The sequence below is a fragment of the Polypterus senegalus genome, chromosome 9 (genome assembly GCF_016835505.1).
Source record: "Polypterus senegalus isolate Bchr_013 chromosome 9, ASM1683550v1, whole genome shotgun sequence".
NCBI classification, from domain to species: Eukaryota; Metazoa; Chordata; class Cladistia; order Polypteriformes; family Polypteridae; genus Polypterus; species Polypterus senegalus.
Genome location: NC_053162.1, coordinates 133,083,335 through 133,102,082, shown reverse-complemented (window position 1 = coordinate 133,102,082; position 18,748 = coordinate 133,083,335). Strand labels below are relative to the sequence as shown.

The following is an 18,748-nucleotide window of genomic DNA, read 5'->3' as shown; positions in this document are numbered from 1 at the left end:
TCTTTAAGTCAGTCTGTAACAAAATATCAGTGATGTAATTTAAGTCATGATGAAAAAAAGCACCTTTTACCGCTTGCATATTAAGTAAGTGATTGCACAAACTGCAATTTTACTATACTATCAAGCATGTCACACATGTTACAAATTTATTTGTGGAGAATTGTCAAGGTCGTTTCCTTATAATTTACCACATTTTATTTTTCATCTTCTACTGTGTTTTATATTGCTGCTGTGGAACAACTGCATTTATGCAGTAAAATAACCTTTTGAATTGGGCTATGTAAATAATTAACCTGTTTCATTAAAATCCACTTTGCAAAACTACTGGTGATTATTATTAGAAAAAATATAAAATACAGTAACACAGACAGTGGCATATGAATAACATCATATAAATAAAGTTTGTAGGCACTGAACAGACTAAAAAAGCAAGGAAGTAAAACTACTGCTTAAGGTCAGCATTATATGGAAATAGTTTTTGATGACACATATCCTTCTTCACAAGTACCAGAGGCTTTAGAATGATTCTCTTGCATAACTTTTACTTTAGCTAATTTTTGGGTGTAAAATAGTACAGTAGTCCATAAAATTCAATGAAAAATAGCAAATCAAGAAAAGACAACATCGAAAACTTTGCTGATTGTTATGTGATATGTTGGCTTTCATTTATATGAAAATAGCACAAAAGTTATATTATGGACAAAGTGATTTAAACAACAATTTTTAACTTATTTTTTACAATGAAACCATTATTTGCAATCAATTTGAAAACCAAGACCATACCTGCCTACCTTCTATTTTAGCCTATTTTAGTAGCGCGTATGAAGTGCACTCCAGTTAGGTAGGGTAGGTAAGTGTACTACAGCTTTTTCATTGGTTAACAAATACTCTACCTTTACTAGGAATGTATGCACTTATCTGAGTTTTCAACATCCCTTCAGGCTTAGTTTTTGGTCTGCTGTGTCTACTTTTCTTGTATTCCTCTACCTTCGCTTCATCTTTCTGATATCCAGTAAAGGGTATTTTCCTAAGGGACACTCCCAGCAAAAGCTGCTCTTGCTGGAAAACAGAGGATTTCTGTAGGAGAGACAGACCACCTGTTTCCTATGTTGGTAACTGATCAGAATTTATACAGACAGACCATTTGTGTGTGCCTCTAGATCTTTGTGGCAGTTTCAGCTGCTGTGGTGTTAATGAAATTAACAACAGATGCACTAGAGGGGCAACAATGAGATGACCCCCAAAACAGGAATGGTTTAACAGGCGGAGACCATTGACATTTTTCCCTTCTCATCTTTTCTGACTGTTTCTTCACTAGTTTTGCATTTGGCTACAGTCAGTGTCACTACTGGTAGCATGAGGCGATACCTGGACCCTACAGAGGTTGCACAGGTAGTCCAACTTCTCCAGTATGGCACGTCAATACGTGTCATTGCCAGAAGGTTTGCTGTGTCTCCCTACACAGTCTCAAGGGCATGTAGGAGATTCTAGGAGACAAGCAGTTACTCTAGGAGAGCTGGAGAGGGCCATAGAAGGTCCATAACCCATCAGCAGGACCAGTATCTGCTCCTTTGGGCAAGGAGGAACAGGATGAGCACTGCCAGAGCCCTACAAAATGACCTCCAGCAGGCCACTGGTGTGAATGTCTCTGACCAATCAACCAGAAAGACTTCATGAGGGTGACCCAAGGGCCCCATGTCCTCTAATGGGCCCTGAGCTCACTGCCCAGCAGCATGCAGCTCGATTGGCATTCGCCACAGAATACCAGAATTGGCAGATGCACCACTGGTGCCCTGTGCTTTTTACAGATGAGAGCAGGTTCACCCTGAGCACGTGACAGAAGTGAAAGGGTCTGGAGAAGCCATGGAGAACATTATGCTGCCTGTAACATCATTCAGCATGAGCAGTTTGGTGGTGGGTTAATGATTGTCTGGGGAGGCATATCCATGGAGGGTCACACAGACCGCTACAGGCTTGACAAAGGCATCTTGGCTGCCATTAGGTATCAGGATGAAATCCTTGGACCCATTGTCAGACCCTATGCTGGTACAGTGGCTCCTGGTGCACGACAATTCCTGGCCTCATGTGGTGAGAGTATGCAGGCAGTTCCTGGAGGATGAAGGAATTGATACCATTGACTGGCCACCACACTTTCCTGACCTAAATCCAATAGAACACCTCTGGGACATTATGTTTTGGTCCATCCAATGCCACCAGGTTGCACCTCAGACTGTCCAGGAGCTCAGTGATGCCCTGGTCCAGATCTGGGAGGAGATCCCCCACAACACCATCTGTCATCTCATTAGAAGCATGCACCGATGTTGTCAGGCATGTATACAAGAACACAGGGGCCATACAAAGTGCTGCGTACAATTTTGAGTTGCTGCAATTAAATTTTGGCAAAATGGACTAGCCTGCCACATAATTTTTTCACTCTGATTTTTGGGGCGTCTTTGAATTCAGGGCTCTGTAGGTTGATCATTTTCATTTCCATCAAACGATGTGGCATCCTTTCGTTCCTAACACATTACCCAGTCTTTTCAAAGTGTTCCTTTAATTTTTTTGAGCAGTTTATATATACACACACACATATATATATATATATATATATATATATATATATATATATATATATATATATATATATATATATATACACAGTGGTGTGAAAAACTATTTGCCCCCTTCCTGATTTTTTATTCTTTTGCACACAAAATGTTTCTGATCATCAAGCACATTTAACCATTAGTCAAATATAACACAAGTAAACACAAAATGCAGTTTTTAAATGATGGTTTTTATTATTTAGGGAGAAAAAAATCCAAACCTACATGGCCCTGTGTGAAAAGTAATTGCCCCCTGAACCTAATAACTGGTTGGGCCACCCTTAGCAGCAATAACTGCAATCAAGCGTTTGCGATAACTTGCAATGAGTCTTTTACAGCGCTCTGGAGGAATTTTGCCCCACTTTGCAGAATTGTTATAATTCAGCTTTATTTGGATATATATATATATGTGTATATACACTCACCTAAAGGATTATTGGGAACACCTGTTCAATTTCTCATTAATGCAATTATCTAATCAATCAATCACATGGCAGTTGTTTCAATGCATTTAGGGGTGTGATCCTGGTCAAGACAATTTCCTGAACTCCAAACTGAATGTCAGAATGGGTGATTTAAGCATATATATATATATATATATTATATATAATATATATATATATATTATATATATATATATATATATATATATTATATATAATATATATACATATATATATTATATATACATATATATATATATATATATACATACATATATATATATATATACATATATATATATATATATACATACATATATATATATATATATATATATATACATATATATATATATATATATATATATATATATATATATATATATATATACATATATATATATATATACATATATATATATATATATACATACATATATATATATATATATACATACATATATATATATATATACATACATATATATATATATACATATATATATATATATATATATATATATATATATACATATATATATATATATATATACATATATATATATATATATACATATATATATATACATACATATATATATATATATATATATATATATATATATATATATATATATATATATATATATATATATATATATATATATATATATATATATATATACATATATATATATATATATATATATATATATATATATATATATATATATATATATATATACATATATATATATATATATATATATATATATACACACACATACATATATATATATATATATATATATATATATATATATATATATATATATATATATATATATATATATATATATATATATATATATATATATATATATATATATATATATATATATATATATATATATATATATATATATATATATATATATATATATATACACACATACATATATATATATATATATATATACACACACATACATATATATATATATATATATATATATATATACACACATACATACATATATACATACATACATATATACATACACACATACATACATATATATATATATATATACATATACACAAATATATTTACTGAGAAAAATGTTGACGCGTTCAAGATTTATTTTCCCCACTGTATACACATACACACACGCACACACACAAACACACTTAAGCTGAAAGGGTGCTAAATAGCTTCAGATATATGTTTTGTTTCCAGGTTATTCCACCCTGCAACAGTTAGTTCTACAACATCCAGACAGGTCTTACACAGGTTACTACTTAAATGAAAACTACACCCATGAAAGAGAAAAGTGCATATATTATTCTCTCAGCTATGACAGTGCCACAAACCTGTATTAATAGTTAATTATTTGTAAGGCATGCTTCTTGAAAATGGAAAATTAGGTTATTTGCTTTTATTTCATGTTTTTTCAGATCACCCATTAGTCTAAACTACACTTTCAAAATAAATACCTGCTAAACTTTTGAATGTATTGAGCAAATTATGGCACACTTGTGAAAGAAATAACTTTGAATTCAAAAATACCAAATTTATCTTTTAACCTTTTCTGTGTTATAGCTGTACATATATCAATTGTGAGACATATCTGTAATATTAAGGAGTCTTGTTGTAGTACAGAAATTCACTTTGCAAAGTTGGATTGCTGGTCATTTAAAATGCTGTTTCAGTCAAGCATACCCTAATACATACAGAAAATCCCTATACTGTATTCAATACAACTTATCAGAAGACCAAAGACAATACTTACCAGTGCCCATGTAAAGTTAAAGCTGCTGCCAAAGAATAATCCATCACTGCACCTGGATATACATAAGCAGCAGGAATCATTCCCAGTAAGGCTAGACTCAAGCTCCGTTCCAAGGTCCAGTGGAAGGATGCAGAACTAGAAGCTACAATGTAACAAAACCTAAATATTAAAACGCGTTTACATTTTTTGCAGGCATAGAATAGAATTTTCATTGCGCTATGCAGAACACAAAGAGGCAAGAATACGCTGTTTGATGCCAGACATAAAAAAAACATTGTTTCAGTGATTCAAAGGCTGATTATTTTTATTCAAAGGCTAAATTATCAATAAGGCATTACTCCTCCTTTATGCCATCTTTCTGTTATTAATATATCTAATCATAAATCCCAACTGTAACTACTCTGTCAAATTAGAGAGTGGCTGTAAGAAAGTTCTGAATTCCTCCTACTTAAGATTTTCTTCATGATTTACTGTATATATGGAATCTCAAAAATATTTAAGAAGAATTTTGCCAAAGATTAACAGAAGGCTATAGAATGTAAATATGAAACATTTTGTTCACTTTCACATGAACCTACACTGCTTTTAAACTACAAACCGGATTCCAAAAAAGTTGGGACACTATACAAATCGTGAATAAAAACTGAATGCAATGATGTGGAGGTGCCAACTTCTAATATTTTATTCAGAATAGAACATAAATCACGGAACAAAAGTTTAAACTGAGAAAATGTATCATTTTAAGGGAAAAATATGTTGATTCAGAATTTCATGGTGTCAACAAATCCCAAAAAAGCTGGGACAAGGCCATTCTCACCACTGTGTGGCATCTCCCCTTCTTCTTACAACACTCAACAGACGTCTGGGGACCGAGGAGACCAGTTTCTCAAGTTTAGAAATAGGAATGCTCTCCCATTCTTGTCTAATACAGGCCTCTAACTGTTCAATCGTCTTGGGCCTTCTTTATCGCACCTTCCTCTTTATGATGCCAAATGTTCTCTATAGGTGAAAGATCTGGACTGCAGACTGGCCATTTCAGTACCCGGATCCTTCTCCTACGCAGCCATGATGTTGTGATTGATGCAGAATGTGGTCTGGCATTATCTTGTTGAAAAATGCAGGGTCTTCCCTGAAAGAGATGACGTCTGGATGGGAGCATATGTTGTTCTAGAACCTGAATATATTTTTCTGCATTGATGGTGCCTTTCCAGACATGCAAGCTGCCCATGCCACACGCACTCATGCAACCCCATACCATCAGAGATGCAGGCTTCTGAACTGAGCGTTGATAACAACTTGGGTTGTCCTTGTCCTCTTTGGTCCGGATGACATGGCGTCCCAGATTTCCAAAAGAACTTGAATCGTGACTCGCCTGACCACAGAACAGTCTTCCATTTTGCCACACTCCATTTTAAATGATCCCTGGCCCAGTGACAACGCCTGAGCTTGTGGATCTTGCTTAGAAATGGCTTCTTCTTTGCACTGTAGAGTTTCAGCTGGCAATGGAGGATGGCACGGTGGATTGCGTTCACTGACAATGGTTTCTGGAAGTATTCCTGAGCCCATTCTGTGATTTCCTTTACAGTAGCATTCCTATTTGTGGTGCAGTGTCGTTTAAGGGCCGGAGATCACGGGCATCCAGTATGGTTTTACGGCCTTGACCCTTACGCACAGAGATTGTTCCAGATTCTCTGAATCTTCGGATGATGTTATGCACAGTTGATGATGATAGATGCAAAGTCTTTGCAATTTTTCGCTGGGTAACACCTTTCTGATATTGCTCCACTATCTTCTGCGCAACATTGTGGGAATTGGTGATCCTCTACCCATCTTGGCTTCTGAGAGACACTGACACTCTGAGAAGCTCTTTTTATACCCAATCATGTTGCCAATTGACCTAATTAGTGTTAATTGGTCTTCTAGCTCTTCGTTATGCTCAAATTTACTTTTTCCAGCCTCTTATTGCTACTTGTCCCAACTTTTTTGGGATTTGTCGACACCGTGAAATTTTGAATCAACATATTTTTCCTTTAAAATGATACATTTACTCGGATTAAACGTTTGATCTGTCATCTACGTTCTATTACAAATAAAATATTGACATTTGCCATCTCCACATCATTGCATTCAGTTTTTATTCACAATTTGTTCAGTGTCCCAACTTTTTTGGAATCCAGTTTGTATTTATTTATATGTATTGGTTAAATGATATATTTACACCTAGTGATTTACAAATTATACTTCTGCTGTCACTTTATACTGCTGAGAGTGCATCTGTTGGGTATGGACAGTTAGGTTACATGCCACACATAATGCTTGGAATTTTAGGCAAAAAGCTTGGTCTTGTCCAAACTAAAAGTCACTATTGCAAAACCTAGACAGTTTACTCTTGTTACTTTCTGGCATACCACACAAGCCCCAAAATTATTTTTAAGAAAGTTTTTTTTATTGCCAGCCTTCCATACAGGCCAATATTTAACGGAGTTCTTACATGGTGTTGACTTATGTAAATTTACTTTTCTTTGCTTTCCATTTCTTTTAAGACGATTGTTAGCCTCTACAAGTCTTCTTGCTCATAATTCAGGGATTGAGTGCATCAGCTTTCTGCACACTGTCTTGGCAGTGTTATGCAACTTACATTTCCTGTTAATTGAGCTATGAGTTCTCAGAGAACTACCCATTCTTTGCACTTCTGAACTACTTTTCTGATCGAAGCTTTTTATCATCACACCTCCAGCTTATTCTTTAAGTCTGTATTCTTATACATTTTCTTCACATTTACAGAATGATCAATAACTCCAAAATAAAAGGTTTTTTTTTTAATTAAATGCAGGAAAAAAGTGGCAGAGACTTCAATTGTTCTTTAACATATAAAGGGTTAAGCTGCCAGAACACAGAAATGCGAAAACCTATGGATAAAACATATTTCACTTTTAAAGTTTAATATTTATAAGGAAATAATTTATGTTCTAAAATCTCTCTCTCTCTCTGGGTATGAAAGTTATCTTAAAAATAAAGCAGAAAATGTTATGCAAGCATCTTTCATAAGCTACCAATAATTGAAATTTCTGAACCATATGGACAATCTGGCACAATACCACCAAAAACTATATAAAAATGTAAAGACACAGTGACATCTAATGGCATATGGCCACCACTGACAAGTTGGTTGTATATTTTTCTTTCAAGTTTACACACTATAGTAAAAACAACCTGGTATTGCAAAGGATTAAATTATAACAAATTATACTGTGACATACCCCTGAGATTAAACTATAAAACTTCTGTAGTTGTTGACTTACAGGAGGGAATCCTTCACTTTCCAATATACACGCCACGGTGTGAAAAACTATTTGCCCCCTTCCTGATTTCTTATTCTTTTGCATGTTTGTCACACAAAATGTTTCTGATCATCAAACACATTTAACCATTAGTCAACTATAACACAAGTAAACACAAAATGCAGTTTTTAAATGATGGTTTTTATTATTTAGGGAGAAAAAAAATCCAAACCTGTGTGAAAAAGTAATTGCCCCTTGTTAAAAAATAACCTAACTGTGGTGTATCACACCGAGTTCAATTTCCGTAGCCACCCCCAGGCCTGATTACTACCACTCCTGTTTCAATCAAGAAATCACTTAATAGGAGCTGCCTGACACAGAGAAGTAGACCAAAAGCACCTCAAAAGCTAGACATCATGCCAAGATCCAAAGAAATTCAGGAACAAATGAGAACAGAAGTAATTGAGATCTATCAGTCTGGTAAAGGTTATAAAGCCATTTCTAAAGCTTTGGGACTCCAGCGAACCACAGTGAGAGCCATTATCCACAAATGGCAAAAACATGGAACAGTGGTGAACCTTCCCAGGAGTGGCCAGCCAACCAAAATTACCCCAAGAGTGCAGAGACGACTCATCCGAGAGGTCACAAAAGACCCCAGGACAACGTCTAAAGAACTGCAGGCCTCACTTGCCTCAATTAAGGTCAGTGTTTACGACTCCACCATAAGAAAGAGACTGAGCAAAAAAACAGCCTGCATGGCAGATTTCCAAGACGCAAACCACTGTTAAGCAAAAAGAACATTAGGGTTCGTCTCAATTTTGCTAAGAAACATCTCAATGATTGCCAAGACTTTTGGGAAAATACGTTGTGGACTGATGAGACAAAAGTTGAACTTTTTCCGGTCACATCTGGCGTAAAAGGAACACAGCATTTCAGAAAAAGAACATCATACCAACAGTAAAATATGGTGGTGGTAGTGTGATGGTCTGGGGTTGTTTTGCTGCTTCAGGACCTGGAAGGCTTGCTGTGATAGATGGAACCATGAATTCTACTGTCTACCAAAAATCCTGAAGGAGAATGTCCGGCCATCTGTTCGTCAACTCAAGCTGAAGCGATCTTGGGTGCTGCAACAGGACAATGACCCAAAACACACCAGCAAATCCACCTCTGAATGGCTGAAGAAAAACTAAATGAAGACTTTGGAGTGGCCTAGTCAAAGTCCTGACCTGAATCCAATTGAGATGCTATGGCATGACCTTAAAAAGGCGGTTCATGCTAGAAAACCCTCAAATAAAGCTGAATTACAATAATTCTGTAAAGATGAGTGGGCCAAAATTCCTCCAGAGCGCTGTAAAAGACTCATTGCAAGTTATCGCAAACGCTTGATTGCAGTTATTGCTGCTAAGGGTGGCCCAACCAGTTATTGGGTTCAGGGGCCAATTACTTTTTCACACAGGGCCATGTAGGTTTGGATTTTTTTTTCTCCCAAAATAATAAAAACCATCATTTAAAAACTGCATTTTGTGTTTACTTGTGTTATATTTGACTAATGGTTAAATGTGTTTGAGGATCAGAAACATTTTGTGTGACAAACATGCCAAAGAATAAGAAATCAGGAAGGGGGCAAATAGTTTTTCACACCACTGTATTAATACAGCATTCTGGCTTAATACAAGGGTTACAAGAGTTTAGCTGTCCCATATTTCCTGTTGTCACCTATTTAATGTACAAACGTCCAGTTAATTTTCTGATTCAAATCACTTTGGTTTTGGGGTAACAAATAATTGAAATAAAGCACAACATCATTATGTAATTTATTCCCCTTTGATATATCCAAATAACTCCCCACACCATTCAACTCCTTAAATGATATTTACTGCAAATAAACATATAACTGTGCCAAGATACAAAACAACTACTGCATGCCGAGGTCACCCTTCTTTGCATGTTGTTTCTCTGTGCAAGTTTAATTAATTACAATTCTTGCTCCTGAAAGTTATGTTTCTGGTCACCATAGTATGACCGTGTAGTACTTTTTATAGCTTAATTTCTCATGTGAAGAAGGTAGCAACTTTACCAAACATCTGAAAGGTTTGTTTTCAACTCTGTAGTGGGTGCAGAGGAGGTGACACCATCGGTGATGGCAAGTGCAGTGTCTAAGCAAGATGCCAAGGTTTTGTAAATAAGCAGCCTGTGTTTTAACAACCAATATTAAATAATAGACCTTCCCATGTAAGAAAGAATTAAGGTACAGAAGAAGCATATGGCTTAAGTCTTGCTTAAGCTTAAGAGAGTTTGAACAAAGGGGGAAATGATGGGTAAAGAGCACATTCATGGAGGGGAGGTCATTTAGTCAAGTTACTGCAGGCAGAAGCTTAAAAAATATGAAAGAAACACACAGTAGTAATGCTAATGACATTTCTGGTTATGTGACAGTTTCCTTACCTTCGAAAATCTACATTTTTGTTAGGCAGTCTGGCTGCACTGCTTATAAATAAGCTGAATAATGTCTACAGCAGGGGCGTCAAACTCAATCACAGGAGGGGACAAAGTTTAAAACTTAGTTGAAGTTGTGGGCCAGACAGAATTAACATTTATTGAACAGTCTAAAATTGACGTTTTTAACGGAAATATGAATTAAAAGACAGACTGCTTTTTGCAACTTTTTCCTCAAAAAAATAACTTAAAAAATAGAATGTAAAATAACTTTTCTTCAACAGTAACATCAACCAAAATTAGAGTATATAAAATGTGAACAAGATGGTGCAAATGTGCAAATCTTTCAAATAAAAAATTGTTGCAGTGTCAGAAAAATGGGCAAAAACAAATAAAAAACTTTTGAGATATGCCATTTAGTTTTCGCTCTTATATCATTTTATCTGTGCCAGATGCTTGACATCTTTTCTTGGCTATAACTTTATTCATATTTGGGGTTAGGCTCTGAGCTGTGGAAATTTTCAAGATGGGGTAAAGGCATTCATCAATGAGACGACTTCTTTGTGTGTTTTTGTTCATCTTCATCACCAAGAAAAGCTGCTCAGACAGGTACAGTATGTACTACCAAAAATGGAGAGCATTCGAGCAGCCTACAGGCAGATTTGTGGCATCGTTTCAGGGATGAAGTTGGGGAACTGTGCGGGCCCCCACAGAGTCATATTTTGCCGTCAGTGTGCTGTTACACTGCAGTTCTACCAGCTCCATCTGGATGTTTGCAGGTGCTTTCTCAGCGTCAACTGCTAATGGATTTCTGAACAGTTCAAAAGTAAATTTCTGTGCTTTAAAGTTGACAAAGCGCCGTGTAAACTTAGTTTATCAGCAAAACGCACAGCTGGAAACATTGCAGTGAAGACCTGGCTTGTGATTTTTTTGGCAATATGGAAAGTGACTTAAGTTCCCTCTCTGCATCTGTGTCTCCCACAGTTTTAGCTTGACCTGAAAAGCTTTCACTGCATCATACATGTCCGTAATCACACAATCACGTCCCTAAAGCCAGAGGTTTAATGCATTCAGATGCTTCGTTATGTCACACAGAAAGGCAGCCACTTTTCAACCTGGAGCCCTGTGGAGTCTTTTCCTTTACTTTGCATGAATTGATAAATTTCCTCATGCAGCTCGAAAAATCTGTTAACCACTTTTTCTTGACTCAGCCAGCGCACCTCTCTATGATAAGGCATGCCATGAAATTCCAACTGTATTTCCTCCAGAAAAGACTGAAACTGGTGTTATAAAGCTAACTGTCTGTGTTACATGTTCAGGACTATGCAGCACAGCGCCTCATGGTGTATGATGCACTGCTATGCTGTCAGCTCACCTGTGCCATTCTCCCCCTGCATCTTCTCCTGCATCCTTTCCATCAATCCACTCTTTTCCCGACACATTGCAGGTACTCCATCTGTCGTTAATGCTGTAAGTTTGTCCCAGGGCAGTTTCATGTCATTTACACATTTACAGTAGATACTACAAATATGTCTTTTCCTGTGGTTGTGCAATGAATTGGTTGAATACCCAAAAGTAACTCAAAAACTGGAATCCACGCTACAAATGAAGATTGCCAGCTGTGCAGTGTCAGTTGTGTCATCCACAGCAAGGGATTATGCAATAAAGTTTTTTCCCTTTTCCATCAGCTGGGCTTGCAATCAGTGGCAAGCTCACATATCTGATTGGCAACTGTATTTCTACTGAGGCTTACGTTTGAAAAATACCTGGTTTTTGTCTGGACATAAGACTTTGCACACTTTAATCATACAGTGATTCAAAAACTCTCCCTCCACAAATGGCCTGGCTGATTTGGCTATCTCTTTTGCCACTATAAAGCCAGCTTTCATGGCAGCTTCACTTTGTGATTTTGCTTTTGTGAACATAGCCTGCTGTGACACCACACTCTTTTTAAACTCTTCTGCCTTCGGTAGTTTCTTCTGTGTATCCAGGTTTTTTAACTTGTCCTGATGTTTTGTCTTATAGTGTCGTCTTATGTTATATTCCTTAATTAGAGCCATATTAGCTACACAAACAAGGCACACAGGTTTACCTCTGATGTCTACAAACAGGCACTCTGCATCCCACCTGCTTTGAAAGACCCCGTTTTCCAAGTCCACTTTTCGTTTGACCATTTATTTTGGGGGCTAGTTTAAATGTGATTGTAAAAGTGCTAATCGATGCATTCATTCGCTGACCACTGATCAGTGCTTCATTAAAGCAGCGGGAAGAGGGGTGGTCCATAGGTCTTAACCTGTGCGCCAGCTATTGCAGTACATTGTGGGATTTGTAGTATGAGTAGTGGGAGTGCTATTTACGGGCAGGCCATTAATAACTGACATATAAAAGTACCTTGTGGGCTGTATATACTTATATCATGGGCTGGATGTAGCGTGTGGGCCTCGAGTTTGACATGTCTCATCCACAGGCACAGAAACCTTACCAAGGATTGATATGAAAAACTATTATGTTGTGAGTTTTAGGCACCAAAAAAACTCTTCTTCTGGGTGTGTGTATAAATTCCACTTTCTATTTATGCAATTTGTGTGCTACTTTTCAAATATTTATTGCAGTAAGGCTATTGTTAAACATAAAAAAGGAAATGAATGAAGGATTTAGACATTTATCTATCCATCTGATTGGATTTGGTTTAATATTTTTTGTCATTGCTAAATAGCTAAGGTATTTGTAAACTACTGTAGTTTCAGTAATCAAAACAATTTGCCAAAATTGGTCAATTTGTATTTTCATAATATTCGTATATGTGTCCTGGGCCCTGTCCTGGGATTGTCCCTGCCTTGCACCCGATTCTTGCAGGGATAGCTTCCAGCTTCTCTGTGACCCTGCTCAGAATAAGCGGATTTAGAAAATAAACGAATGGTTGGATGGACTCTTTTCAACTTGTGTGTTTTGTAACTAATAAAAAGTTGCATAGGACTCGGGTCTCCCTGCTGTTCCCATACTATTGTATTAGAATTAGAATTAGAACAATCTAGACGAGAACAGGCCATTCAGCCCAACAAAGCTCGCCAGTCCTATCCACTTGCTTCCTCCAAGAAAACATCAAGTCGAGTTTTGAAAGTCCCTAACGTCTTACTGTCTACCACACTACTTGGTAGCTTATTCCAAGTGTCTATCGTTCTTTGTATAAAGAAAAACTTCCTAATGTTTGTGCGAAATTTACCCTTAACAAGTTTCCAACTGTGTCCCTGTGTTCTTGATGAGCTCATTTTAAAATACAAGTTGTAGTAGAGTTTGTGCTGAAAACAAACATTAAACAATCTGCACTAATAGCAAGGGGAACTGATGACATCTACACAAATCACAGGGTAAAAAGACTCCACAAAGGCACTTTCTTTATTACAAAATACTTACCATTATGTACAGGAGACATGCGGATCTGTGAACCCAAGAGAAATGGCGGTTGCTGTGTGCGATTGGTGGACAACAAAGGACGAATCAGAGCAGATTTACTCAACAGGATAGCTTAAAAAAAAAAAAAAAAGTCATTAAAACTGAAAGCATACAATGCATATACAGTAGCTGTGAAATAACTCAAAAAGTCAACAAAATCTGAAAAATACTGAAAACAGGTATTTGAACAGCAAATACAGAAAGCTGCACATCTATATCAATTCTGATTAAGTAGGTAAATGTGTGCAAGTTCCATTATTGACTGACATAGCATCCAGATTTGGTTTCTGCTTTGTGTCCAATGCTATCACAACAGGCGCTGGCACCATGCAACTATATAAAGGAAAGAATGAGTCCAGAAAAATAAGTCAATACCTACATTCCCTTTGTTTTAGCTAAACTAAAAGATCTAAAGAGCACAAAGGTTTGTAACGAATAACACAATTAACTGACTTGCTCCTGTCTCTGCACAATACCCTCATTAGGATCTTTTACTTTTATGTACAGTCATGGCCAAAAGTTTTGAGAAAGACACAAATATTAATTTTCACAAAGTTTGCAGCCTCGGTTTTTATGACAGCAATTTGCATATACTCCAGAATGTTATGAAGAGTGATCAGATGAATTGCAATTAATTGCAAAGTCCCTCTTTGCCATGAAAATGAACTTAATCCCCCAAAAAAATCCACTACTGTTGTGAATAAGGAAAGCACCCAAGGAAGACCAGCACCAGGACTGTCTCCTAAGGTTCAGTCAGCTGTGGGATCAGGGCACCACCAGTGCACAGCTTGCTCAGGAATGGCAGCAGGCAAGTGTGAGTGCATCTGTATGCACAGTGAGGTGAAGACTTTTGGAATATAGACTGGTGTTAAGAAGGGCACCACAGGCGACACTTCTTTCCAAGAAAAACATCAGGGACGGACTGATATCCTGCAAAAAGTACAGGGATTGAACTGCTGAGGACTGAGGAAAAGTCATTTTCTCTGATGAATCCCCTTTCCGATTGTTTGGGGCATCCGGAAAAAAGATTGTCTGGAGAAGAAAATGTGAGCGCTACCATCAGTCCTGTTGTCATGCCAACAGTAAAGCATCCTGAGACCATTCATGTGTGGGGTTGCTTCTCAGCCCAAGGGAGTGGGATCATTCAAAATTTTGCCTAAAAACACAGCCATGAATAAAGAATGGTACCAAAACATCCTCCAAAAGCAACTTCTCCCAACCATCCAAAAACAGTTTGGTGAAGAGCAATGCCTTTTCCAGCATGATGGAGCACCGTGCCATAAGGCAAAAGTGATAACTAAGTGGCTTGGTGTCCATGGCCAGGAAACACCCAGACCTTAATCCCATTGAGAACTTGTGGTCAATCCTCAAGAGGTGGGTGGACAAACAAAAACCCACAAACTCTAAGCATTGATTATGCAACAATGGGCTGCCATCAGTCAGGATTTAGCTCAGAAGTTGATTGACAGCATGCCAGGGTGAATTGCAGAGGTCTTAAAAATGAAGGGCCAACACTGCAAATATTGACTCTTTGCATAAACTTAATGCAATTCTAAATAAAAGCCTTTAAAACTAATAAAATGCTTGTAAGTCAGTTACAACAAGTATACCATAGAAACAAAAAGATCTAAAAACATCGAAGCAGCAAACTTTGTGAAAACCAATACTTGTGTCCTTCCCAAAACGTTTGGCCACAACCATTAAAGATAGTAGTCCCTGTTATCATAAGTTACTGTATAGGAGATTAGAATATTGACTACAAGAATGTTAACATCTGGAAGCATATTTGACTGGTTCAGTTTATCATCCAATTAATACTTAAACTGGGGAATTTTAAGACATAAATAAGTCCTGGGTGCAAAAAAATTGAGCATAAAGAAATGCAAGACAGAATAGAAATTCAGTGGTCAAAACGGAAACCTTATAAACAGAGCAAGTGACACTGGAATTGTCAATTACTATATGATGAGAAGCTTGGATTCTGGAATAAAAATCCACCTTTCAGCAAGAGCTGCTGTCACACTTGCAATGTAGGTCAACTAAAAGCCAAACCAATTATGAAAAATTTCAAATGGCCCAAATTTATGTAGTTATCAGCTACTCTAATGGAAATTGACGATCCAAACATACATATGGAAGTTCAACTGGTCCTGAATGCAAACATACTTTGAAGAAAATATAAAAGTGTAAGATATTATGGGCCATCAGAAAACTCATTTTTTAAAGACTACATTAAAACTCCTTACACAAAACTCAAATACAGCAGATGATCAGCTCCAGCGAGTCTGCAAACACACCTAGCATGTACCAACTGCTCTGACATGCCTCATCCAATCGTCTGAATGCTTTTAGTATGAGGGTTAGGGAAGATGCCTTGAGTGCGCCTTGGCACTTGCTGCTGCTCACAAATGTGCCGCTGGTTTGGATGTTTAGCCACCATGACACATTCAATTCTAATTCTAAAGTTACATAAATTACATAAACCACCCAATGAACAACCTCAGGATACTTGCTAGGCATGCAGAATTAGTTGACTTCAAATCATGTCCTAAATCACAGTCTCTTGGCCCACAGGAAAAAGAGGTAAAGGCAACATGACACTTGGCATAGAATGCGCCTTCTTTCCTTCAGAGCTTCACTGAAGCTTCTACAATTAATTACACTCTTCTGTTTGGTTCCTGCCTTGTGCCCGGTGTTAGCTGGGATTGGCTCCAGCAGACCCCCGTGACCCTGTATTCGGATTCAGCGGGTTAGAAAATGGATGGATGGATGTTTGCTTTAGTAAGAATCCTGAGGAGTTTGTTAGTAGTGTGAAAACAAGCTTTAATTGAACAAACTGAAAATCCCTACCAGGTTGACATGAATTGTGATTATAGATTTTTTTTAAAAACACATTTATTATGGACTAGAAAAAGATTAAAAAGTATGTCAACATAACAGGAGTTTTTTGTGTATAAAATCTACCTGAATTACCCTAGATGAAATACACAACAGTGCTAACAAAACAAGTAATAGTGGAAAGATGGCTGAAAAAACGGCACCTCTGATTCAAGAGATACCATACTTTGATTTTTTACTACTCAGCCCTAACTAACTAACTAAGAAAATACTCATGTCTGTATTATTTAAGCTACCAAAGTACCAGGGATAACCATGCATTTAAATGAAATGACCATAAAATTTTCATGTAAGGGCACAATTTCTAAACTAGCTTTCTATTTATATGGCTGCAGAATGACAGACTGAACTAGGACGGAAGCCAGCCTTGGATGAGTGCATACAGAGGCACACTGAAACAGGAATGGAAAGCTACAGGATGTACATCTTCGGAATACATGGGAAGAACACAAAGACAGCACATAAAGTTTGAACCCAGAACCCTACCAATACCAATAATCAGAAACAGCTGTATAGATTAATTTTTGCAATGGGAAATCACACCCCGTTTAGGAAAAAAATCAGATTCAGAAAGTGTGTAGAGGATAGTAAGTTTGTCACTGTAACGAGAAAACCAGTTACCGTATTAACTAAATAACAGACCGTTTAGCATCACACTCGCGTTCTCCCAGAGCCACAGTCTTTTCTTACTGCCTGGACCCAGTAGTAGACGGAACGCCAGTCTATCGTCTTTTCATGCTTAAGCGACACAAAAACGCTCACTCGCATCGGAGCAATCAACCTGGATGAACATCCTTTGAATCTTTTTGATCAAAACAGTAGCTTCTCTAAACGTGTTAGTTATCACCATTTCATTGTTGAAAAAGATCTTTCTGGCGAACCTATTGCTAAAAGTTTCTCTCTTGCTCAGGGGTCAAACTTGTAATTAGGTTACAAGATTTTTTTTTTTTTTAATTCGTAAATACAAATACAAGATCCCAATCGAAAACAATCAATTATTTTTAATGTCTATAATGCTAACACCAAATAAAAAAAAAAACAATCTATGGGTTTGAATACTTCATTCACATAATAACGGTGTTCCTTCACCTTCACTGTCTGAAAACAAACAAAGGGTTATTTAACAAATTATAACAGAATTCGCTTCGACTGTGTCAAACAAAATGTTCTTGCTACTACTGAGGGACATAACACGCAGGCCGCACCATCTGGGATGCTGAAAAGCCCTTGGTAATGCATAAATGTCACAGGAAAGGAGAACGTAGCTCCGAATGTACAGAGCAAAATCTAAAGAGGCAAGAACTCGGAGATTCAAAATAGAGAGTGAAAATTCCACCTAACGGGAGAGCATGAGCGATTAACGCTACAAACTCACGTTTTACTCCTCTCCCACACAGCGAACCAAATCTATGTAGAGCCGCCATTTTCAAACTGCAACCCAAGGTCACCACTCACCCGGAAGTTTACTAAAGTCGGGAGGCGGGGAAATTATATACATAATAATTATTCATCAAATGGGCGTGGTTAAGTGGCATTACTTCCTCCTTGGCACTATTCTCCCAGGTAAATGTACCAGTTGTGTGGCTTTTCCACCGAAGTGTGCCAGTTACAAACAGCACCGAAGAGAAAAACATTGATTAGTCGAGCTGCATTTCTTTCGTGGTGCTCTAAAAAATATATCACAGACGGAGGGAATCGGTCATCTTTAAACAAATACAAAGTCTGAAAAGATCTAAATTAAAGTAACCGCCCTGTTCATAAGAAGTCGATTTACTTCATGAGGTACAAGTACATAATAAACAAGAATAGTTGTGTCAAATATTTGAAATTTTAAAATG

At 37.0% G+C, this 18,748-nt stretch overlaps 1 protein-coding gene across 1 annotated transcript in view; it reads right to left on the bottom strand.

Annotated features, from left to right (window-relative positions):
• Nucleotides 1-18,369, bottom strand: part of LOC120535821 (succinate dehydrogenase [ubiquinone] cytochrome b small subunit, mitochondrial-like) — a 50,601-nt gene extending 32,232 nt beyond the window's left edge. Inside the window, exons 1-3 of the mRNA XM_039763917.1 lie at nucleotides 18,286-18,369; nucleotides 13,974-14,084; nucleotides 4,843-4,984 (exon numbers count right to left, since the gene is read on the bottom strand). Coding sequence (XP_039619851.1) covers nucleotides 4,843-4,984; nucleotides 13,974-14,084; nucleotides 18,286-18,334 — 302 coding nt within the window. The 5' untranslated portion in view covers nucleotides 18,335-18,369. The remainder of the gene's footprint in view (nucleotides 1-4,842; nucleotides 4,985-13,973; nucleotides 14,085-18,285) is intronic.
• Between the last annotated feature and the right edge of the window lie 379 nt (nucleotides 18,370-18,748).